This window comes from Zonotrichia albicollis, chromosome Z, assembly GCF_047830755.1.
Source record: "Zonotrichia albicollis isolate bZonAlb1 chromosome Z, bZonAlb1.hap1, whole genome shotgun sequence".
Taxonomy (NCBI): Eukaryota; Metazoa; Chordata; class Aves; order Passeriformes; family Passerellidae; genus Zonotrichia; species Zonotrichia albicollis.
The window spans coordinates 8,921,803-8,946,689 of record NC_133860.1 but is presented as its reverse complement, the minus strand read 5'-3'; the positions used below and the strand labels follow the sequence as shown (position 1 = coordinate 8,946,689).

Sequence of the window (24,887 nt, the reverse complement as noted above, 5' to 3'; positions counted from 1 at the left end):
ATCCTGAGTTGGAAGGGTCCCATAGGGATCACTGAGTCCAGCTCTGAGCCCTGTGCTGAGCAGCCCTAAGAATCACACCATGTGCTGGGTTTTGATTTTTTTGTTGAATGCCGAGCTTAGGCCCTGGTAGGGTCCCACCTCATCTTTTTATTGGTGTGTTGATGCTGCACGTGGTTTCCTTGTGTGGTGTGCAGGGGAGGGGATGCTGTGCTCTGTGTTAGGGACCCTGAGCCACACCAGCTCATGTTCAGCAATTAATGAGAGGCTTCATTAGTGCGAGAGGATGCTGACTGGGGGCTGTACAAGCCGACAGGGGCACTGTGCAGGCTCTGAGGTCTGTGTTTTTGAGGATTTTGGGAAAAGCTCAGAGGCACAGTGCAAAGAGGGCGGCTGTGACTACCAAAGAATTAATCAGCACTGGGGAGCCCATCTGAGCCCCTTTCCCCTGAATTCCTTTGAAGCACTTTTCCATCAGGTGTGAAAGACTCTGAGCAGGAGATGATAAACCTCCAGAACCTCAAGTTGGCACCCAGGACACAAATATGCTCCACCAGCCACCACAGACCAGCCCTTCATCCTGACTCCTTGCTGGCACAGCACCACTTCAACAAGTAAATAAGGCAAATTTAAATAGTCTTTATCCATTTATTGCATCTCCCAGCCACAGATTTGGGGGTCCTTTACCACTTCCCTGGCACTAGACCAGTGGGATGGCAGGCTGTACCCTGGAGCTGGCAGCTCATTATTTTTAGCATGGTTTTTGGCTTCTTGCATCTTGCCCCAGCAGAGCAGCAAAGCAGGTCAAGTGTCTAAAAAACAAGTAATATAAGGAGTGGCTGAGGGAGCTGGGAAGGGGCTGAGCCTGGAGCAAAGGAGGCTCAGGGGGCCCTTGTGGCTCTGCACAGCTCCTGACAGGAGGGGACAGCCGGGGGGTCGGGCTGTGCTCCAGGGAACAGGGACAGGACATGGAAAAAGGTGCCAGAGGAGGTTCAGACAGGATATTAGAATTTTTCTTTGTCGCTGCTGGAGTGGGTCAGGCATTGGAATAAGTTGCTCAGGGAGGTGGAACCATCACCATCTCTGGAAGTGTCTGAGAGGTGTCTGGATGTGACATTTGGAATGGTTATGTGTGGTGCTGGGTTAATGCCTGGACCCAGTGATCCTGATGGTCTTTTTCAGCCTTGATCGGATTCTGTGATTCTCAGTTTCACTGGATGAAATGAGAAAGCTGTTGGCAAAGGTGCTGAAAGTGAGACAGATTCCTTCCTGCCTGATAGATTTCACTTAAATTCTTTCCTCTTCCTTCATCCTCACCCTGCAGTCAGCTGTCCTGTAACAGCAGTGAGACAGCATCTCCCTCTGCCAGACCACTCAGCCTTTATGCAGCTGAATACCTTTAATTTGGTCTGGGAGGTTATCTATTTCATGTGCTATTTTCCATGGCAGGGGGGTTGTAACTAGGTGATCTTTAGGGTCCCTTCCAACCCAAGCCATTCAATTGTTCTGTGATGGTCACACCTCGTTTCCTATCAGTAAGTGAATTTTCACTCATTTCATAAGGGTATGGTCACAAACAATTTGAAGGCATTAACACGTGTGTGATGACACCAGGCAATTAGGAGCTAGTTTGTAGACACAGTGCGAGTCCCCTGTGGTGTCCTTCTCCATGTGCCACGTGGAGCTGGAGCTGCTCCCATGATTTTGGCCTTTACTCACTGCACGCTGTCAGGGCCCATGCAAACTTCCCACCGTGTTGCTGGCTCCGAGGGGAATTTTAATGCGCATCCAGGGAAGGGAGCTGCAGGCTCCTGGGCTGGTGAAAGCCTGGCAGACTCCCCTGGTGCTCAGAGAGGCACCACAAGGGCTCCTGTTGAGGGGCTTATCTGCCTGCCCAGTCCAGGACGAGGGGTCACAGGGGGTCTAATCAGGACAGAGTGGGTGAGACAACCAGGCTCCATCCCCCAGCTTGGCTGATTACAACAGGCAGCTCATCCTCAGCTGTAAAAGCTGTCAGTGAGCAAAGCCAGGGCTCTCCAGGAGCTGCCGTCTCCCTCTGCCATGATGGGACCTGCATGTGAACCAGCCCCAGCCTCCCTGACACCCCCAGCCCCCACGTGCAGACCACAGGGGCCTCAATGAGCAGTCCAGGTTGCCTTACCCAGGGGAGATATTCACGTGCTTTGCAGGTAGCTTAACAGCATGAGACAGATTTTGCTTTTCCCTTGAAGGTGGCTGGGCTCCCTGGCTGCAGCTGTCTGCTCCAGACACCTATCCCAGCTCCTTTGTCCCTTACCAGGAGCCTGATTGCATCAACAGTGCTATAGCCTGAGGAAGGGAGGTGGAAATAAATAGTTCTGCTTTCTGGGTTTTTTCTTTTCTAAAAGCCTGTAGCATCCCTTGTCTGGCTGCAGGGATTACCCAGAGGCTTTGCATCTCAGAGATGGGTCAGTGTTGGACTGAGCACACGGATCCCTTGAGCCTTTCAGGCTGAAATATTGGTGGGTGGATAAATATGCATGTGCCTAGATGAAGTCAAACCCTGACTGATGCTAAAGGAGAATTCCCAGTGGCAGAATCACCTAGGACCAGACCAGTGTACTTCTGTGACTCAACGTCACTTACCAACCTGCCAAGATTTATAATTCACAGGGTTCACCCGGGGCTGCAAAGGGAGAGTTCCTGCTAATGAAAAAATGTCTGTGCTGCTTTAGATAATGTATGGAAACAATAAATATAACTGTAGAACAGAGGGAGAAAAGGAAAAAAACCCTTAGCAGCAGCAGTGGAGAAAGAGGTGGTGAGGGGGATGTGCTGAGTTTCCCTGCGGGTTTCTGCCGCGCTCGACGCCTGCGAGAGCGAAGGGTGGAAATGGCAGCAAGCAGCCGAGCAGGTTCAGCTGTCCACAGGCCTGCATCATCTGCTGCTTTCTAAAACCTAATTTGTACCTTCCTCAGTCTGAGGCTGAAGGCTGTGATGCTTCCAGCTGAGTGTTTTGGGTGCTTTGTAGATTGTTGTTCAGCAGCCCTCCCTGCGGGCTGGTGGAGGATTGTCTGCACAGTGCAGGTGGGGATGTGGTTTGGCTGGGGGATTGGCACAGCTGGGTTGGACTTTATGATCTGAGAGGGCTTTTCCGACCCAAACGATTCTATTATTGTATTCTATGGTGCTAAATTATTCTGTGAGGCTGCGGCATCAAGGAGGTGATTTTGCCCCTCTGCCACACTCAGGTGAGAGCTGCCTCCAGCTCTGCACAGGGATCTGTTGGAGCCAGTCCAGAAAAAGCCACTGAGCTTATCAGATAGAGATGGACCACCTCTGCTATGAATAAAGGCTGAGAGAATAGGGATTGTTCAGCCTGGGAATGAGAAGGCTTTGGAACGACCTCATTCCCTTCCAGTTACTGAAGGGAACCTGCAGGAGAGATGGGGCAATAACCTGGTGTGACAGGTGGGAACGGCTTCAAATTGAAAGAAAGTAGGTTTCGATTAGATATTAGGAAGAAATTTTTTCCTGTGAGAGTGGAGAGGCCCTGGCACGGGTTGCACAGAGAAGCTGTGGGGGGCCCATCCCTGGCAGTGCCCAAGGCCAGGCTGGATGGGGCTTGGAACAACCTGAGATAGTGGAAGATGTCCCTGCCCATGGCGGGGGATTGGAACTAGATGACCTTCAAAGACCTCTTCCAGCCCAAACCATTCTGTGATTGTGTGATTGTGCGATTGCAGACCTGGGTATCTGTGGGGTGTACTGCAGGCTGCAGAGGCCCAGAGCAGTGGGGTGTCACACAGACCAGCTCCACAGCAGCTTTTCAGCATCACAGCATGAAGCTGCAGCTTCACAGCAGCAGAGGAGAGCCAGGCCAGCTGGGGCAGCCACTGACATGGTCTGTGAGTGGCAGGAATCACCCAAGTGCTGATCCTGTTGATCCCTGGTGCTGAACTTGGCTTTAGGATGTGGTCAAAGAAGATGAGTGGGACTGGAAGCAGCAACCAGCAGAGCATTACACAAAGCAGGAACATGTTGGTGGTGGTCACCCAAGGGCATCCCTGGCCATATGGCCCTACACCATCACAAAATGCCACAGCCTCTTTTGGGTCAGACTTGTCCCCAGTTAGGCCAGAGAACCACCCAGCTCTCTTTCCCACCCCACAGACAGCCTGGCTGGCCCAAGACATGATTCATTTCTCCAGCAGATCCTGTCTCAGTATCCATGTATTATCACAAATTCTAAGGTTGCAAAGCACCTTTTAGAGCTGGATTATCTAGATTCAGGCATTAGCTATCTCTGTGGCTTAGCTGAGCATATGGCAACAAGTGCTGTCCCGGCTGGGAGCTTAGGTGGGTGTGTGGGCATCTGGGGGCATTTTGAGGACATTTGGCCTCAACCTGTGAAAGGAAAACTGCCCAAGACTGGAGCAAATAATCACCTGCTTTGCTGACACAGATGTGATGCATTGCTCATCTCAGAGCCGCTGATCTGATGTTGCTCTGAGCTGTCATCATCTGCTACAGCAACAGCATTTAAATGCAAGGAAGCACCATCAGGACAACAAAATGGTTTTTGGCTGGTGGGCAGCCTGACAGTGATCCCAGGTAAATCAGTTTTCCAGAGCACCAGACAAGGGCAGCTGGAATTACTCAAGGCACCAGGAGCATGCCAGTGACCCTCATGGAAGGGGCTGGTTCTCTCATCCCAACCAGCAGGCTGGCACAGCAAAAGGTGTTTCCAGGCTGGCCTTGGGTCAAAAACCTCTCTAGGGCTGGTGAGGACTTTATTTTGCCTCTGTGGACTTCCCTGAAAATCTTCCCTAGAGATATTAAAGAGCTGGACAAAATCCTGAGAAATGTGTTCTAGGGACCCTGCCTGAGCAGGAGGAGTGGACTAGATGATCTCCAGTGGTCCTTCCAGCCTTAATCCTGGGATTCTGTGATTGTCTCCTGGGCTGCAGAATGCAGGTGTTTGGACATGGAGGGTGAGCCCATAAAAACATCCAAGATCTGGCTAATCTCTCTTCCTCCAAAATCAAAGTACCCCAATGGAGGAGGAGAATCCTTCTATGATATGGGGACAAAAACTTGAGTTCATTAAGCTGAAGGAAAGTCTCTGCCTTGCTGATCCCAGAGCAACATTGCCTTCACGTGGGCACCACTGGGCAGGAGATGGGGAATTAGGATCCTGGAGCATGATAGGCACACTTTGCCTCCTCATTGTCTTTGCTGTGGATGTGTCCCCAAAGCTTGGCTAATGGAAGTGTCAGCTCTGCCCTTGCAGTGGGGAGTGAAAACAAAAGCTGGAATGTGGTATCAGGACTCGGTTTAGTCATGGATTAGTCTCTGCTGTGGCAGACATTGCTATCCAGGCAAAAAGCAGATTAAATCCGTGAATTCAATTTTCTTGCAGTATCTTATGGGCAATGCTTATGCTTGTTGGTGTCAATGCAAGTGTTATCTAGGACCACACTTGTGGCTTGGAAAAGAGGGAGAAGACTTTGTGCTAGCAAAGTAATCACGAACAGAGCTTCTGGATCTCCACAACCCCCTGAAAGCAGGGGGCAGCCAGGTGGGGGTCGGGCTCTGCCCCCAGGGAACGAGGGATAGAAAGAGAGGAAATGGCCTTGAGCTGTTCCAGGAGAGGTTTAGGTTGAATATTGGGAAAAGTTTCTTCACAGAAAGTGTGGTCTGGCTCTGGAGGAGGCATTCAGGGAAGTGGTGGATTCCTCACTTCTGGAAGTGTTCAATAGTCATGTGAATGTGGCACCTGGGGGCAAGGGTTGAACATGAGGACTCTGGGTTAATGAACTCTCTGATCTTGGAGAACTCTTCCAGCCTTAACAATCCTGTGATTCCCTGACACTGCTAATGTGTGAACCTCTGTGGAATTCAAAGGGATGAGTGCCTGCTTTTGGTGTTGATTGTGGTGAGCTACCTGGACAAGGATGCTCAGCTCATGTTTGCAGGGTGACACTGCATTTACCTTGTGTACACCAGACCAAAATGTGGGCTGGGAAAGCAACCCCCACCAGGGCCCTTTGCATCTAGATGCAATGAGCAGGAGAAGGTAAACTCAAAACCAACTAGCTTTAAAATGTAATCTTCTGTTTTGAGCTGTTATTAGTTTGCCAGGGCTTTCTGGGGCTCACCAGCACCCTGCTTAGTGAGGACTGGCTCTTTGTTTTGCAGACTGGCTTGGTTATGCCAGCAGTGTAATTGGATAACTGCTAATAAGCATAGGATTGCTGAAGTATTCCCCAAAGTCTTTGCTTTGCTGTAAAAATCCTCATCAGCAATTGGATTAGTTGAAGAGAATGAACAATTACTACGTAGGGTAATGTGTTATGTTAAGACAAATTGATGGGTTTTATTTAATCATATGGTTGCGGTCACATCTTGACGGTGTTATTCCAATGAAGAGAAATGCATCACTGCACCAGTAGGCACTAGCAAAAAATACTGAAAAATGCTTTATTTAATTAATTAGTTCCTACAGAGAAGGCTAATTGACTCTGTACCAGAACAAAATGAGTTAGGCTTTTGCTTTCAGATAGGTTAGCTCTATGTATCTTCCTGCACACATACCACAGATAAAGTTTGTTTGTTCTGGACCTTGGGAAAGTGCATGACTGAGTTCCTCTCAAGGACTCTCTTTGTATGAGAAGCAAAATCCAAATCAAAACCATGACCAGCTGATCTGCCTACCTGGTGCTCTCTAGTTCACCATGGCTCTGGCATCAAAGGCCCTCCAGAGATTTAACTGAATTAAGGGCTCCCACAACTCAGTAAAAGCTGGGAATCAAGGGCTGAGGTTATACCAGGCATCGAGAGACAAGAGAGTCACAGGAGATGAGAGACAGGCTTTCTCTGCTTCACTTATGTGCTAGATAAGAACGTGTCCTAGGAAATGTGGGGGAGTCTTGCTGGGTTTCAATGTCTGGTATGGCCCTAAGGCATTTTTGTCTGGAATTCAGCTGAACCTCAGCGTGGTGGCACAGGTTGGAGTGTTGGTGTGTGCAGAGGGTTTGGCACTTTCACCTGCTCTCACACCTTGTCTCCAGGCCTGCACAATGGTTTACATGTGACCTGCTGCAGCCTGGGAGAGCACACAGCCCTCAGAGGCTGAGCAATTCACCACGAGCTCCTCACAGCAGCCAAGAGGCTTCGCCTCACAATTCCCTCCAAGAATGGGCCAGGGGAAGTGCAGGATTCCCATTCATTATGCAGCTTTTACCTCTTTGTGGTGAATTTGGGCCAGGCCACCAGCAACAAATACAACTTGCAGGGAAACAGGGTATGTGAGTGGCTCTTTGGCCTGGGTTTGCAGCTCTGTCATTGAGGAGCAGCAGGTCTGATCCCACCACCTCTGGCTTTAATTAATATCGTGGCCGAATCATGCTGTTATCTGACAGCAGGGGAAATTATCACCTCAAGAAGCACTGCTGTGGGTGGCACATATTGTGTAACCTGCTCTCTCTCGGAGGGGCACTGTGGAGGATTAGTTTGCATTTAAGAGGTGCTGTGTGTAATTATGCACAGTTTTGCAAACCTATCCATTTCTGACAGGCCCTCTCCTGTTGTTTCTCCTGCTGGCATCTGGCTTGCTCAGGACTCCCTGAGCTGCTGTGATGGACTGGCCCTGCCTGCCAGGGAGATTTGAGCAGGAGGGATCTGGGTGAAGAAGGCATGATGTACATGCTTGTGCTTTGGGATGAAATAGTTTCTCTTGGTGCTGTTGTTCTGGGATGTTTTGTACCATTCACAAAGATTAAAACAGAAAGAAGACGATGGGGTGCTCAAAACACTGCAAAAAGGCAGGTGTCCCATCCTGGGGTTTATCCTCAGCAAAGATGCATCTCTAATAGCCTCAGTCGAGTCCCATCCTTCATTTCTGAATTGACTCTTTCCCCAGTTAAAGAGCCAGAGGTTTTACATAGCGCCTGTAAATGCTCCAGGAATGTAGGAATTAACAGGCCAGAGTGGGCCAAGGGCCTGTCCAAGCGGGGATCTTGAGCACGGTGCAAGCCAGTGCCAGATGTTTTGCAAAACGCCTCCACTATGGATATCTTTCACACCTCATTTCTCCCTCATTCCCATCAGCTTCATGGCTGGTCCCATAGCATTCCATGTTGTGTTTCCAGCAGCTGCTCTCTCCCTGCCTGCAGCCCATGAAGATGGGTTGTTGAAGGATCTCAGCAAACACACAGGGCCTCCATCCCTGCTTTCAGAGGGGGATGTTGTCTCACTCATGTCCTGAAGTCAGTGTGAGGAAGATTTTTACAGCAGAGATTATTTCCTTGCCTATGAGACAGTTTTAGAGAGACAAGGAAATGACTTGCAGGAAAAGTCTGCAATTCAGGGAAAACACTCAAAATTTCTGTGAGATAATATACAGAACCCAAATATTTTAGAAAACAGGTTTTGTTGTTTATTTCATTTTCTAGAGTGTTTGAGTCTATATCACAGAATGGATTATATTGGAAAGGACCTTTAAAATTAATCTAGTCCAACCCCACGGCCATGGGCAGGAACATTTCTCACTAGGCAAAGTTGCTCCAAACCTCATCCAACCTGGCCTCAAACACTTCCAAGGAGGATGCATCCATGTCTTTTTTGGGCAATCTGTGCCAGGGCCTCAACACTCCCAGCACAAAAAAATGTCTTCCTCTTATCTAGGCTGAGTCTCCTCTCTTTTTGTTTAAAACCATCACTCCCTTTTCTATCTCCAAAGGCTCTGTTAAAACTTTTTTCTTTTTCTGCTTAAGACAGGAAAGCCAAAACAAGCTCAAAGCAGTTTTCATCAGCATACACTTCAACTTGGAGCCAAAATAAGACTTTGAACCCAAACCTACGTTTTGGCTCCAGCATTTTCTTGGATAAGAAACACCATTAGTCAAAACTAGCACTCTTGTAATCAGCTTTAACTTGTTCCCTTTTACTTGTGTTTTTTTACAAACCTTTTGCAAGTGGAGAGTGACAGCTGTTTGTCCAACTCTTTTCCTGGGTGGTGCTCTGTCCTGACCACTGCTGGCCCCTATGACCTCTGTGTACGGTTATTAATTTTTGTGGTGTTGTTGAGGGTCTCAGGATGAGGTGGGAGATGAGAATTGGCTCCTAAGTTCCCAGAAGTTCGATTTACTATTTTATGATATTATATTATATTAAAAGACAATGATATACTAAAACTGTACTAAAGAAAGAGAAAGGAGACATCAGAAGGCTAGCCAAGAAGGATAATAAAAAACCCGTGACTGACTCAGAGAGCCTGACATAGCTGTGATTGGCTATTAATTAAAAGCAATTCACATGTTGGGTAAGCAATTCTCCAAATCACATTCCAAAGGAGCAAAACACGGAGAAGCTGAAGCTTCCCAGCTTCTCAGGAGAAAAAAGCTGAAGCTTCTCAGGAGAAAACATCCCGGCGAAGAGATTTTTCAGAAAATACATCAGTGACCGCCGTGTGCTCTTCTCTTCCAGGTGCTCCCTTTCAAAGGTCTCAGCATCCCCATGCTACCTCCTGCCGGCACTTCCACCTGGGTCCCCAGCCTCAGCTCTCGGCCGACTTCGCCCTGCCTCACGCGGTGCAGCCGCAGCCGGGGCTGGCTCCCCACATGGCCCCCGCGCACCAGCACAGCGGCGCCCTGCACCAGCCCCTGCCGCCCGTGCCCGCCCTGCCCTTCCAGGACGTGGCCGGGCCCCCCTTCCTACCTCAGGCGCTTCACCAGCAATACCTCCTCCAGCAGCAGCTCCTCGAGGCGCAGCACCGCCGGCTCATGCCCCATCCCAGGTAAGGGCATCCCCAAGGATGTGGAGAGGCCACGCTGGCTGCGCGTTGCCTGCGGAGCCACAGCCACGCTGGTGGGGTGGGGTTTTCGTCTCCAGCTCACCTGTGTGTGCTGAAAATGAACTCACCTGAAGGGCAGGCTGCACCTGAAGGTGCGCCCTTCCTGTGGGGATCCCGCTGTGCCCATCTGGTGTATCCCATTATTGTCACTCCTGGGAGAATCACGGTGGTGTTGCTGGGGACCTTTCCAGTCTCTGTGTGCATGAGCTGCATCCTCACAGGTGCTGTTTCAAACCCATGCATGCCCACCTGCCTCATCAGGTCGTACACATGGAGGTCGTGCTGCTCAGGGTTGCTCAGGGTTTCTGTCTCTGTGAGGGAATGGTGCCACTGACCTGCAGCACACTCTGTCACAGAGAGCATCCTAAATCCACACTGAGCTGACAAATGCAGAGAGAATTGCTGTAACTCAGCAGAGATGGAAATGGATGCCTGGCCTTGTCTTGATTGTGTTTCTCAAGAGAGGAGTGATTTTTTTTGGAAACATATGGAAGCTATTTGTGGGTTGTACCCATGGATCAAGAATCAGAGGATGAGACTTTGCAATGATGCTTCATTTGGAAAGAATGCTATGGATAGAAAACCCTTTCTTTCTATGTCCTTTCTGTCTGAAAATTGTGCGTTTTTCTCATCATTGTTTTGTTATGCATAAACTGGATTTTAGGTGGATTTAATGATTAGCTAATAATTGGGTAGCAAGTATGTTCCAGGCTGAGAAATTGATGATACAAGTGTTTATCTCTTAGTCATAAGCTGAATTGAAATAAAAGCACAGAGCACAATTCCATGCAGAACCTGCTTTGGTAAATGATGTCAGTGTTGTGTTTGCAAGTGGGCTGTAGGGTGGAAGAAGGCAGGAACCTCTTGCCCAGTCCCAGTGCTTGTGTCTGAAAGCTGCAGTGGAGCAGGATGTCAGAACCCTTACAGGCGTGGGGCAGGATGTCCCAGTAATGGGAATATGAGTTATGCCTTTGAGAGCGAAGCTCTGAACTGAGGCTGCATGAAAAGTTATTTACCTGGCAGTCCCCTGCTTCATTTGCCCTAGTTTTTCCTGAAGATTTTCTATGTAATGGTTCCACTGGTCGCAAGCAAAGGGTAGGAGCCTGTCTGTAATGCAAATCCTGCTTATGCATCCTCCTTGTCTCTTGCCAAATGTGGACACTGATCCAGCAGCACACGCTCTTCCCCTGAGTAGTTCAAACAAGCAATAATCATGAGACTCAAATCCCTAGAAAAACCTTGCTGTATTTTCTAGCACTTTCTTTTCCCTGCCTGCAATGGCAGCAGAGCAGAGGGAGAAGGACCTGGAACCCAGCCTGGCGTGTCCATCATCCAAAGAAATGTTGGCAAAGGCCAGTGAGAGTAAATTCTGCTTTCAGTCACTCGTGAGTAATCTGGTTATGAATGAGGTTCCCCAGGAGTTTATGGACTGCACAGGAGACGAGACAACCTGCAGCTTCTTTATGATGATGGATCACAGCTGGAGCAGGGGCACGTTTTACTTTGTGTGTTGTTTATGGGGCTGACTGCAGCAGAAAAGGAAATAGTGCAAACTGCACAGAGATGCTGAGAAGTTTTTTGGCTTCCCCTCCTTCTCTGCACATTGCCAGCAAATAGCATCTCCTGCAAACTGAGCCTATCTGAGTGCCACAGGGCCTGAGAGCAGATTGCTGCGTGGTGGCCGTGAGGGAACAACAGCCCTGGGTTTCCCTTCCCCTTACACCTGCCTGGAGTGCTTGGCTTTGGACACCTGTCCACAAGCCCAGCCTCTGGGGGCTGCCCGTGGGTTCCTGGCAGGAATTGCAGTGCCCAGGTGTGCCTGACCCTGCCTGTTGCTGCTCTCCTCCCGCAGGCGGGCCCAAGAGCGCATGTCTGTCCAGCCTCACCGCCTACACCCCAGCTTCGACTTCAGCCACCAACTGCAGACTCCACAACCCATGGGCCCCCAGCCCAGGTATCTGGCAGAGGGCACGGACTGGTGAGTGATCCCCATTTCACTGCTGCACCCAATGAGGTGTTTTAAAAGTCCTGGGAAGGCTGTGGGTTTTGGGGAATGCCACCAGGGATTGCGGCATTGGTGAAAGTTAAGGAGCTAGCTCAGTGGTTATGGTGTGGGGAGTGTGCAATGGGAAAACTCATCTCTGACAGGTCTGTGAGAGTGTGAAAGCCTCCTATATAAGCAAATCATAGGATCATTTAGGTTGGAAAAGCTTTCTAAGACTGTGAAGACCAACCATTCCCAAGGCATGGGTCATCAACATGGCTTTTAAATCCCTCCAGGAGTGGGGACTCCAGCATTGCCCTGGGCAGCAGTGCCAGGGCTGGACAGCTCCTTGGATGAAGAGATTTTCCCTAGCAGGCAATCTAAACTTCCACTGGCAGAACTTGAGGCAATTCCCTCTCCTCCTGTCCCTTGTTCCCTGGGAGCATATCCTGTTCCCTGCCAGCTGTCCCCTCTTGTCAGGGAGTTGTGCAGAGCCACGAGGTCCCCCCTGAGCCTCCTTTTCTCCAGGCTGAGCCCCATTCCAGCTCCCTGAGTTTCTCTTCATTAGATTTGTGCTCCATTCCCTTCCCCAGCTCCATTGCCCCCCTTTAGGCACACTCCATTGTTGTTGCTCATAACTTTTCACCTACAGATTAATAGTGAAGCCAAGCATTAATTCTCCCAAGTTGCTCTTTGTGCTGTAGGGCACAGAGGGTGTTTTTTTCCTGTAGACCACTGTCTGCCTGAACTAGACCCTTTGCTGTCCTTCAGGCACTCAAAACCCAGTGGCCATAATAGTTTCTGTGGTCCAAATTAGGGAGCACCTTACTACCCTGCCATGCAGGGTGGTATGAATGGAGATTTGTTCATCATTCTCCAATTGCAGTGTTTAATACCCTGGAAAGGCTTTGCAAGTTCATTTCATTTTCAGAGCAGGTTGAGAGCCCTTGAACAGTTAATAAAGTATGGTAACCTGGTCAAAAGAATGAGAAAATAAAAACATTCTTCTGAGTAGCTTCTTGTAAGCTGAGCAAAGTCCATTCTGTGCACTGAATGGAAAAAATAGCATGTGAACTTGTAATTAAAGACAATCGCAATGTGTTTGCACAAGAGGACTGGAATAAAATGGCCCAGGAAGTCTTAATGATGGCATTTCCTAACATCTGAGCACTCCACTCTGCAAATGAAAAGTCCTTTTAACCCAGGCTTGTTGCCTTTTTCCCCCCTTCAGTGCATAATACACAATCTAAAATATGACCACATCCTTCTGCAATTTTCTTCTCAGGTGTTCCCATTATTGGCACTCCTGTGGGCTGAATGTGGTCGGGATGACATTTTTCGGATTGGTTTGCAAAGCAGTTCATGTACCATCTGGATAGAGCAATTCTTTCTGCCTCTCTTTCAGCTCAGAGTGCTTAATTATGATCATTAGAAGTATCTGATAAAGCATCACCAAGTGCCTTCTCCCTCCCTCCTTTCCTCCCCTCTGTTGCTCCACAGCCTTACAAACCCCAGGGAGTGGGGGTGACAGGAGCCATACACGGGGAGCATATGTTTGGGTGACTCACTTTCCCTTGGGGCACACAAAGAGTTTTGCCCAGTGACAAATACAAAAGCTCCCCTCTCATGTGTTACCCCTGGATGAGCAGCAGCAGCAGCAGCAGGGTTTTCTCAGGCTGCAGGTGGTGGGTGCTGCCACAGGAGGTGCAAGTGGGGATGGAGGAAAGATCTGAGGCTGTCTCAGACAGTCCAACGCCAACTGAAATCTTCTGGTGAAGAATAAACAAACTCCCATTTGGTTCCTTAAATCATCTGCACACACATGCAGTGATGACCATCCTACATGTTTTATTTGGTGTTTGTCCTTCACTCCTTGGCTGTTTGCTGGCAGCCCATTTACCACAAGCATCACAGCTCTTGGACCTTGCACCTGAGCACCAGGATGCTGTACACTTGTTCCTGTAGCATGGGCTAGAAAGTGATGGTTAGTTCCATTCCCCTTCAGCAAGTGTGCTCTGCTTCTTCAGCCCCAAACCCTGGGAAAACACTGTTCTGTGCCATGTTCTTCTTTGGACACATCTGTAGACCCAAAGCATCACCTCAGGAACCTCAAGGTCTGATTTTAAGTCTCTAGATGCACAAGCAGTTCAGCAGCCCTCTTACCGCAATTACCTGTGCAGTTTAATAATGACCATTCACCTCTGAGAGATGTTCTCAGTCCTTGATTTCAAAGCACCCCATGAATTGCCACATCTATTTAATAGACAGGGAACATGGGGAGGCAGAGAGAAAGTGGATCAAGGTCATGCATCAAGAAGGTGTCAGGGCTGAGAATGCACCCAAAGCCTCTTGATTTCCAACTGAGCCCTCCATCAACCTGGGAACAACCTTAAGCAATTGGGTAAATATCCAAAATTGGAACACAGGAGCTAGAAAGTGCCAAGATCTGTGGATTCTCCCCCTGGTTGTGTTCCTGCCAGTTGCCTGCTGTGTTTCATCCTCTGCCAGGTGTTGTCTGTCTAGCACATGGCTAACACAGGGCCAGCAAAGGTAGTCCCTCTCCTGGCCTCAATGTAGAATCATAGAATTACAGAATATCCTGAGTTGGAAGGGACCCATGACAGTCATTACATCCAGCTTGGTGTGGGTATTATGGAGTTCTAGAGCACTGGTGCTGCTGCCTAGTGCACAGGCTGTTCTGGATGAAGGATTTCTGCATCTACTCTCCCTTCAGTTCCCCATCCTCTGGTTGGTGCAAGCAGTTTCACAGCTGCTGGAGGACACATCTGGGCTGCTCCCAAGGAGGTGTGGTACCCACTGCTGCTGTCCTCTGTGAAGGGGAGGAGAAGTTGGAGGCTGAAATGGGAAGCCACCCTTTAATTAGCTTTTCTTTGGGAAATGTGAAGACAGTTGTTATTAGAGCAACGGATTTTGAAATGATGATAAAGTGAATGATGTTCAAAGCACTCGTTTGCCAAGAGACTCTCAGGCTGGAGAGAATGGGAATCAGCTAATTGGATTAGAGATGGAAATGCTGCATAGGCCCCCTCCCACTCCCTCCACATGGTGTGGTAGTGGTGGGGTTGTAGTTTGTCCCTGTGTGTTGGATTGAGCAGAGCTGTGTTGTTTGATGGCATCTTGGTTATGACAAGTCCAGGGATTGAGCTGGGTTAATTTTGTGGAGGATGACAGTACTCAGATTCACCAAGCTGAGCTCCATCTCTGCTCGCCTGGGCCAGGCTGTGTTCAGGCAAGCAGGGCCACCAGGGATGTCTTGCTCTGTTGGTGTTTGCCCTCTAGTTTTGTTTCATCTTCTCCTCCAGCTGCCTCATCCAAGGGCTTTTGATTTCCATTTCTTAAAACCTTAAAATATGTTTTTGCAAAAATCATAGTTCTGGAGTTCATAGAATCATAGAATTCCAGAATGGTTTGGGTTGGACAGTACCTCAAAGATCATTTTGTTCCACCCCCTGCCATGGGCAGGGACATCTTCCACTGTCCCAGGTTGCTCCCAGCCCCATCCAGCCTGGCCTGGGACACTGCCAGGGATCCAGGGGCAGCCACAGCTGCTCTGGGCACCCTGGGCCAAGGCCTGCCCACCCTCACACCTCAAAGCCTCCCCACCCTGAGGCTGGATTCAGGCAAGGCACAGTGTCCTTTGACTCCCCAAGTCTTGCCATGATCTGGGCCGGGAGACCTCTAAGGAGAGCACAGGCACATCAAAAACCCCACAGACAGTGCCCATTGAGCTTCTAAAAGCTACCAGAAGCTTCTAAAGCCACAATTTTTGAGTCCCTTGAGTAATTAACTGTATTCCTGAAAAACATTCAAGACAAACTATAATAGTTTGCAGCACTGGAATATCCTGGTCTGACCAGGTTGAGTTGCAGACCTGGGTATCATTTTGAGCCACCAAAATGCTCTTGCTCTGAAATTAGCAGGGTGCATCTGCACAACTGTGACCCCAAATAACTCAAATGCTACCAGGCATAGAAACAACCCCTCACTCCTTCATGGTGGCCTGGTGGGTGACTCCCCAAACTGGAGGAAACTCCCTGCCAAGCCAAGCCATGCCAGGCTGAGGAGCAGCCCAGAGCTCAGCATGGAGGTTTCCCTGAGTGGGATCTGGTTGCTGCAGTCCCCTGGAGCACAAGCAGGCACTCAGAGCCACGTGTCCCTCCTGGTGCCCATAGGGAGGGCATAGAAACAACCTCTCACTCCATGACACCCCAAAACAGAGGAAGCTCCCTGTCAAGCCAAGCTGTACCACCTCTCCAGTCTGAGGAGCAGCCCAGAGCTCAGCAGGGAGGTTTCCCTGAATGGGGTCTGGTTGCTGCAGTCCCCTGGAGCACAGCCAGGCACTCACAACCACGTGTCCCTCCTGGTGCCCACAGGGAGGGCATAGAAACAACCCCTCCCTCCATGACTCCCCAAACTGGAGGAAACTCTCTGGCAAACCAAGCCAAGCCATACCATACCAGTGTGAGGAGCAGCCCAGAGGACATTTCCCAGAGTGGGGTCTGGTTGCTGCAGTCCCCTGGAGCACAGCCAGGCACTCAGAGCCCCGTCTCCCTCCTGGTGCCCACAGGGACCTCAGCGTGGACGCGGGGCTGACTCACGCCCAGTTCCAGGTCCGGCCGGTGCCCCAGCCCTATCAGCATTACCTGGCCACTCCTCGGGTGCACCACTTCCCCAGAAGCACATCCTCAACCCAGGTGGTAAGTGAAACGCTCTTACTGAGAAATGTTTTATGCATTGTCTGCCAGAAAGCAGTCAAAATAAAGGCTGCTATCTTTCTATCACCTGTCTGCTGCAAATCCCACTTATCTCCGGCCGTGGGAGGGAGTGTCTGAAAGGATAATGTTGCATCACTGCACTGGGTTAGAGAAAGAAAAGAAAAGCTTCAGCTGTTCTGGAAGGATTCGGTCCATTGCTTGCAGCACCACGTTCACAAGCTGGTCTGCAAAACATGGGCAGGATGTGAGAGACTCAGCAGTTAATATTAATAATATAATCAACACTGGAAGGAACTGTGATCTCCCAGGACTTTTTGTGTGCTGAAGGACTGGCAGTGGGTGACTGCCTTCCCTGGTGTCAGCCCCCAGGACCATCCCTCATCAATCATTGCTCTCTACGTCAGCTCTGATGCCACCTGTAAAGGTTTTCATGATACCTTGCACAGGTGGAGGTGGGATTGATGAGAAGACAGGCTGACTGGGGTATTTTTCTACCCCTTCTCTTAGCAGGGTGCTGTATTTGGAGCTAAGTCATGCCAAACACTGCCAATCCTTAAAACAGCCCCAGAAATCCCATGAGGACACTTTTCCCTTGTGCTGGGTCAGACCCTGACACCTGTGTACTAAAGCAAGCCTTAAAAAAACCCCAATCAAAGCTTGAATGAACAGAAATCCACCCATTTAAATGAAATAAAATTTCATTGTAATCTAATCCATGTTGGGGGTTTGGAACTACAATGCTATGGATGATATAGGAATTATTATAACAGTTTATTTTGTAGGAGCTGCACGTTCTTAGGTATCATGTCTAGGAAACGTATTAGATAAAACCTCATTTTTTTGTTATCAAAAGGCTTAAATTGGTGAAAATGTCAATCTACTCTTTTAATTTGAATTTTTCAAGCATTAGATTTACATCAGGGCACACAAGGGTTTTCTGTAGGCAAGTGTACAGGTGGCTTTATTTTTCTCCCTCACTTTTTTCAGGTTGTTCATGAAATCAGAAATTACCCTTACCCTCAGCTTCAGCTGCTTGCTCTTCAGGGACTGAACCCAAGCAGGCACACATCCGCTGTGCGGGAGAGCTATGAAGTATGTATCTGGGGACTGGAATTATTCATTTTTAAAGGGCTGTGAATTTATGCAAGCAAGCTCTGCTATAAAGCTGTAAGACAGTTTTTTTTGTGGTGTGGCAGTTGCATTGAGCCTTTCATCAATTTTAGTAACAGCTGGGAAGTGATGGGGTTGAGTTTGGTTAAAGATGGTTTACTCCAAGGTGCCTGGGTCTGGCTTGGGTTGGCTCTGGCTCCTTTCATTTATGAACAAAGTGCTCCAGATATATGGAGCTTTGTTTCCCAGCCTGTCAGAAGCTCAAATCCCACCCTAATTTGTGAAATGTTGGATATCCAGCTCTTTGCCTCAACCTTTTAGTTATTACCCCAAGTGCCAGGGATCAGATCCATCATTACAGCATGGTTGTTGTGGGGTTGACGGCCATTCCCATTGAGCAGAGGACAGGAGGGAGCCTCAGTTGCCAGCAGGTATGGCTGTGTGGTGGGAGCAGCGGGGATGGCACTTTCCTGATGTTCCTGTGCCACAGGAGCTGCTGCAGCTGGAGGACAGGCTGGGCAGCGTGAGCCGGGGCGCCGTCCAGAACACCATCGAGAGATTCACCTTCCCCCACAAGTACAAGAAGGTGAGTGCCCCAGAGCACAGCATGGCTGCCAGCCCCTCTCACTCAGCCAGGGGCTGTGGGCACGGAGCAGGCAGCAGGAAGGACTTTGGTGGGTCACAGTCCCACTGCAGCAGGGGTGCTGTAATTTCTGGCGGGGCTCCCGGGGGCGGGAGCGGTGGCGTAGCTCAGCTGCCTGTTTCTCACTTCTAGGCTAGGAAGCTGCGGGCCAAATTTTCAAAAGGGTCTCAACCTTCTCCCACCCAGCGGGTGCAATTTCCCCCCTGTCTGCACCTGGTAAGAAAGTGCACACCACCAAGGGGGCTTGGTGCATGCAAACCCGCCCCGTTCTGCATGCCAGCGGCGCTGCCCCATGAGGGCTCTGTGTCCCAGGGAGCCTTCTTCTCCCCTGGCTTCACCAAGGGTGTCTCCTCTGTTGAAGCTGACCTCCCCACCCATGAGGAAATGGGCACATTTTTGGGTTGTGCTCAGTAGAAATTGGGAAGAATGCTTGTCTGGGTCGTCGTTCCTGGTGTCGGTCACTCCTGGCTGGAGGGTAGGGATGTCGCATTGCCCAGGTTGGAAGTGAGGTAACTCCTGCTGCACTTGTCTCTCATTGCATCTCCAGTGAGCCCAGGAAAAGGATATGAATAGGAATGGATGTGTGGGGGAAGAGAAAAAGGGGCAGCTGGCAGGATAAGCACGGCCCTGTGGTGCAGCAGTGGCCAAGCTGGCGTGGGGCACAGTGGCTGCCCTTCCTGGCAGTGGTGGCACCATGAGGTTTGGGGTCTCCCCACAGAGAAGCCTCCAGCAAAGGAGACCATGGGGCCGCCCCCACTGCAAGGAAGTGGTGGGGGGCTGTATTAGGGCAGCAGAGGACAGGTTGCTCCTTGGGGCACTGCCACCAGCCTCAGGAGGAGACATGCCAGCCTGCAGCATGTTGGTGCCACACACGTCTCGCTGGCTGTTTTGGCTGGGCTGGCTTCCCCGAGCTGGAGGATCTGGCTGATAGATGGAGATCTCATTATTTATCTTCCTGCAACTGCCCAGGCTTGGGAGAGCATTAGAAGGGCAAGGTCTAACCAAATGTCTTTAATCTTGCTGCAGAGAAGACCACAGGAAGGCAAAGCTGAGCAAGACGATGGTGAGGAGTCAGATACCGACGAGAAATGCACAATCTGTCTGTCCATGCTTGAAGATGGAGAGGACGTCAGGTGAGATCCTTCCATCCCCTCCTCTGCTTCTCAGTGCCATCTGAGTTGTGTCTATTTGGATTAATGTCTCTGTTCTTGTCCTGGGAAACTCACCTGGGCTGTTGTGGGGTCTGGGAACCCAAATGCTTTACAGATGGACATTGATATAGCCCGTAGACAGGCAGAGCCTTGCGGCAGCACAGGACCAGGTTTTTATAGTGTTCCCTGGGTTTGGATCATCTGCTTCCAGGCTGTGCCAGCTGGCCAGGTGGCAAAGTGTCAGAGAAGGGTAGGTTAGACTGATCTCTGACAACCATCTGCAGCTTGGGGTCATCAACACCTGAGCCTGACAGATGACCAAAGTATGACAAAAAGCAGTGTTGGTGAGAAGTCCAGGAGAGCTGGGCTTGTGTCCAAGACACAGCTGCTTTATTGTAGAATGAGTAGGATTACTTTGCCCCAATGGTCACAGAGAACCATCCCCAGCCAACAGAACTCCAGTTGTCTCTAACAGACATCCCAGGCTGCTCACTGGGTCCAGTCTCTGCTTGAGACAGAGGATGGGGACAAGAAATTGCAAGGGGCTGAACTATCATGGCTGAAGGGACTGCAGGTGAGAAGTACTACTTCTCTTCTCATCCTTAAATTCTCAAGAAAAGCCCTGATCCTTTTGCTGTTGGTTCTTGTGGTTCCAGGTTTCCCTGTATCACAGGGGTGACACATGATGATGGCAGAAGTGATGTAGGTGAAACGTGACCAGATTCCCTGGGGACACACATGCAGGAACAGTGTGGGCCCACCTGACTGCTAATGTGACACAACCATGAAGAGCTAAGAGGCTTTGGAGTATAACGTTGCTCCTGAAAGGTTAAAAATTAGCAGCCAGCACAATTAATAACTGGAGCAACTCAATTCAGGATGGTGTGGGGATTTCTAATAGGCCAAGGAGGACACTGTCTCCTGCCCACTGCCCTGTGTGAACTGGCATGGCTGGGAAAGGCTGCTGGACCTTGGTGGCAATGGTACCACCACAGGAATGTTTCCCATGTTCCAAGCAGCCCCAGATGCTGTTTTTCAGCTCTTTTTGCTCCCTTGGACCTCCTCCACCCTAACAGTGGTGTTTTTCTCTCTGCAGGCGGTTGCCCTGCATGCATCTCTTTCACCAAGTGTGCGTGGACCAGTGGCTGGCCACCAGCAAGAAGTGCCCGATCTGCAGGGTGGACATTGAAACACAGCTCGGCTCGGACAGCTGAAAAGACTGGCTGGACACACCATTTTCCTTACCAGGTCGTATGGCCATACACCCTTGCAGCGAAATTTTTTGCCTTCTGAGCCATTTGATTGAGAGGGGAAGTCTGCAGGCACGGTAGTGAGGAGAAGGAGGAGGTGATACAATATCTAGCAGTAGGAGATGTTGCACATATACGCAGGATACAGGCCCAGTGAAAGGGAGCTGGCATTCCCGGAGCTCAGAGACCCTGTGCTGCAGAAGATTTTAGTGTTGAATATGAAGGAACTAGTTGTGGTTAGTCCGGCCTGTCAATCCTGCTTTTTATGGGGATTGTATATATACCTCTCAAATATGTAGAAACATGTTAGGGGTCCTTTAGCTATTTCTATGGATGGCAGCTGGAGCATGTTAGCTTAAGAAATGTTGTGTTTGATGCCCTACTCATCTTGTGGTGGACATGTTGCTGTTACCTAATTTGCACCAAATATTTTTTCATAGATTCCTTATTTTGGTGCCTGATTAATACATTGCAGAAGGGGAAATAAAGAGGTCAAATATCCCCATCCTTGGGGTGGGGGAAAGGGGAGGAAAAGCAAAATCCTGTTTACAGTCAGAAGGGTTTGTGCTCTTTGCCTCAGCCGCGTGTGCTTCTTTCCCTTGCATTTACAGTGTGTTGCAAATTTAGAGAAGCTTAATAAAAATAAAAATTGGGGATAAAATGAACGAAGCAGTAGGGAAAAGCTTCGTTCCTGCTTGTCTGCTGGTGCTGGACACTTTCTGTAGCAGCACAGTATTTGAGTAGATGCTGTTTCTTTGCTTTCTGTATTTAACAAAGTAGCTTGTCATATCAAAATCCAAGGAAGTTCTGTCTACATGATTGCAATTGTCCGTGATGCTTTCTTCTGTGAGCTGTGTGGCGTGTTGGCTTTGCCGGCACTTCTCCAAAGTGATGGTTACGGGAGACGGCGCCTTCCGCTGCTCTTTGGGGCGTGACAAAGGCGCCGAGAGGCGCAAAACGTTGACTCTCCTCCCATTGCCAAAGCATCTCTTGATAAGGGGGCAGAAGAGAACTCGATGCTCACAAGACACTGCTGAGACCACGAACTCTTGGTCGTGGGAGGGGAAGGCAGGGTGGAGATGGGGCTGCCACTTTTGGGAGCCGTGACCTGTCCCAAAGCGCGCGCCCCTGCGCCCTCGCGGGCTGCTGTGCACGTTTCAGGCCGTACCCACACGGAGCAATCAGTGGCTGTTAAAATGAAACTTAATCACATTAACACTCAAAACAGAATTAAGAGGTAATACCCAAAGGAGTGAGCTGTTGCAATCCATGCTCCCCCTAAACAAAAAAAAAAAAAAGACCTCAGTACGCCAGCCAACCGCAGGGATCAGGCGGAAAACCCTCGGGAAAACCGACATTCATAACCAAAACCTGTAGTTTTCTTTTTGTTTCTTTTTTTTTTTTCTTTCATACTAAGGGAGAAAGGAGCTGCAGAGAGGCAGCAGGGGAATTAGAAACATAATCTATTGAAAATGTTGGTGTGGTGGGAATGATTTCTGTCTCCCCTGAGCATATGTTTCACTGGAGAGAAATGCTCTCCCAAGTAGATTCAGTCATAAACTTTCATCTGAGAAACTGCAAGATTCTCATGAGCTGTAACTAGAAAACACCAACCTCAGAGGCACACAGAGATTTACTTTTTCCCCCAGTGAGAGAGGAGAGACAAGAAGGGAAGCCCCATGTGAGGGTGCAGGAGCCTCTCATTGTGTGCCAAAGCAGGTGGGAGAGAGAGGAAGGAGACAAATGGTGACATACAGGGAAGATGTCTAAGGCAGAAGTTCTTGGCTATGAGGGTGGGGAAGCCCTGGTTGCCCAGAGAACCCTGGAAGTGCTAAAGGCCAGGCAGGACGGGGTCTGGAGTGACCAGGCCTAGTGGAAGGTGTCCCTGTCCACGGTAGGGTGTTTGGAACAAGATGAGCTTTGAGGCCCCTCCCAGCCCAAGCCATTCCATGATTTTATGGCACATTTGCCACCCAGCACAAGTGACAGCTTCTTGGGGAATGTGGTGGTCCCAGCCCTGATGTCCATGGTCAGGGAGTGGCCCATGGATACCTATGGGTCTTGCTCCACCAGCATTGAAGCAGCATTACAAATAATACTAATAATACTAATACCATGACAAGCAAAGAAAGGTTTTGGTGGTAAAATACTCTGCAGGTTTGGTCTGCCCAGGTGTGACCTGTGGGGGAGAAGCAGGGAGAGCAACAGGGGGATTGACACCCCCACTGGGTGGGGAGGGAATGAGGAACACTTCTGGACCCTGTGTTTTCTTTTAAAGCCTATGAGAAAGTGTTACTATTTGCCTAATAAACAAGCACAGTTTTTAAAAAAAAGAATAAAAAGATTGATCAAACTGAAAAAAAAAACCAAACCAAACAAACAAAAAAAAACAAGCAAACCTTTGATGAAGAAAAGCACCAAACTCCCATGGTCTCGTGTGAGTGACTGATCCCAAGGTGCGTGCGAATTTACAGTGTCTGGAGTTGTATCAGTGTGTCAGGTTCCTTTGTGTTTAAATAATTTGTACAACTAGGTTGCGAGTTAGGATCGTGAGTTTAAAAACAAAACAAAACAAAACAAACATCAACAACAACAACAAAAAATCTAGAAACAAAACATCAATAGTTTACAGGGTTTTGTGAGTTTAAATGCCTTATATTTAACAATCATAATTTATGACTAACTTGTAGATATTGTGGGTTCTAATTTAATTATTTTTATAGTTGTTTTTTTGCAATTTAATTATAATTTATTTATTTAGAAATTACTACTAATTTTTTTTATTACTCCTATTACCTCATTTTTGCATTGTTTCTGGGAATGGAATGCTTTGCATGCATCGGTACTTAAAATAAAATTAAACAGGGGATGTGGGGGGTAATGCTTATCTTGTCAAAAACAGTAAAAAAAAAAAAAAGAGAAAAAAATCAGGGTGTGTGATTACAAACTGTATTACTGTGGTGCTGTTACCTTGGATACATTCCATAAAAATGCAAACCTTTGATTCTGTATGCTGTGACATAGTGGAAAACTGCAATATAGTGACTGTGTTTAGCACATATATATGAATATTATTTGCACTCATAATCAAACTCTGGTGATCCTTTCACTTGCGTCCTTGCGCATTGAAGGCGGTTAACGACGCTCTGCATAAACCAAAACGTTTTGGTTGTTTCTTGGTACTGCCCTGTCCCTGATGCCTCTGGTGATGCTGCTGCTGCTGCTGCTGCTGCTGCTGCTGCTGCTTGTGTGACCCTGCAATAACACCCGGCAGGCCCCCACTGCAAGGGGCAATGCATGCCTTTAGTGCAAGATTGTGTCAAAAGCCCAGGTTTGGGGGCTCTGTAATTTTTGGCGTCTATCAGTGCTTGGTTTGGCTCTTTTCACCCTCTGTGTGTGCACCCAGCTGGGGTGAAGGAGGCAATAGGGTGAATTTAAACGTGGAGGCAACAGAACTGAGGGATTCAATGCAGTTTTTAGGGGTTGGCTTCCTTACTCAGAGGCTAGGAAGGCCCTGGTACAGGTTTTCCAGAGAAGCTGTGGCTGCCCCATGCCTTGGAAGCATCCATGCCCAGGTTGGATGGGACTCGGAGCAATCTGGGATAGTGGAAGCTGTCCCTGCCCACGGCAGGGGGTGGAATGAGATGAGCTTTAGGGTCCCTTCCAGCCCAAGCAATTCTGTGGTCCTGTGACACCGTGTCTAGCTGGGAGTGGTTGGGATGGACGCGGGATCCGTTTGCCATCTCCTTGCAGCGCCTGCCATGGCACTGGCTGTAACCCACCTCTGACACATGCAAGGGGCAGAAGCGCTTAACACTGATCTTGACCAGTTGGCTTCACCCCTCCTGTACAGGAGGGAGCCTCAGTTTGGAGTTTTTTAATCCAGTGTAGAGTTGGGACCCACTCCAGAGCCCTCCTGCCCCCAAGAAGGGGGTCAGCCCCAAAATGACATGGCCAAGCATCCCCATCCTGCCATGGCTGCACCACTCTTGCAATGCATTGCCCTTTCCCCAAAGGCTCCTGAGTATCACAAGTTCCAGCTTTGCCAGAAGGTTAGAGAACCTCTGATAACATTTTAAGCTTTAAGCCATAACCATGCTCGGTCAGTGCAGACATTTAGTTGTGTACAGGCAGAAGTGGGGTTTGATGCATGTGCTCAGCCCGTAGCCATCCTCCCCACA

At 49.2% G+C, this 24,887-nt stretch overlaps 1 protein-coding gene across 2 annotated transcripts in view; it reads left to right on the top strand.

Annotated features, from left to right (window-relative positions):
- Nucleotides 1–23,658, top strand: part of ARK2C (arkadia (RNF111) C-terminal like ring finger ubiquitin ligase 2C) — a 53,531-nt gene extending 29,873 nt beyond the window's left edge. Inside the window, exons 2-9 of one of the 2 annotated variants that reach the window (XM_074532437.1) lie at nt 9,466–9,775; nt 11,685–11,810; nt 16,405–16,534; nt 17,540–17,644; nt 18,153–18,248; nt 18,438–18,521; nt 19,332–19,438; nt 20,553–23,658. In XM_074532437.1, coding sequence (XP_074388538.1) covers nt 9,466–9,775; nt 11,685–11,810; nt 16,405–16,534; nt 17,540–17,644; nt 18,153–18,248; nt 18,438–18,521; nt 19,332–19,438; nt 20,553–20,670 — 1,076 coding nt within the window. In that variant the 3' untranslated portion in view covers nt 20,671–23,658. The remainder of the gene's footprint in view (nt 1–9,465; nt 9,776–11,684; nt 11,811–16,404; nt 16,535–17,539; nt 17,645–18,152; nt 18,249–18,437; nt 18,522–19,331; nt 19,439–20,552) is intronic. The other variant, XM_074532438.1, reaches the window with a different exon arrangement.
- Nucleotides 23,659–24,887: the final 1,229 nt, after the last annotated feature.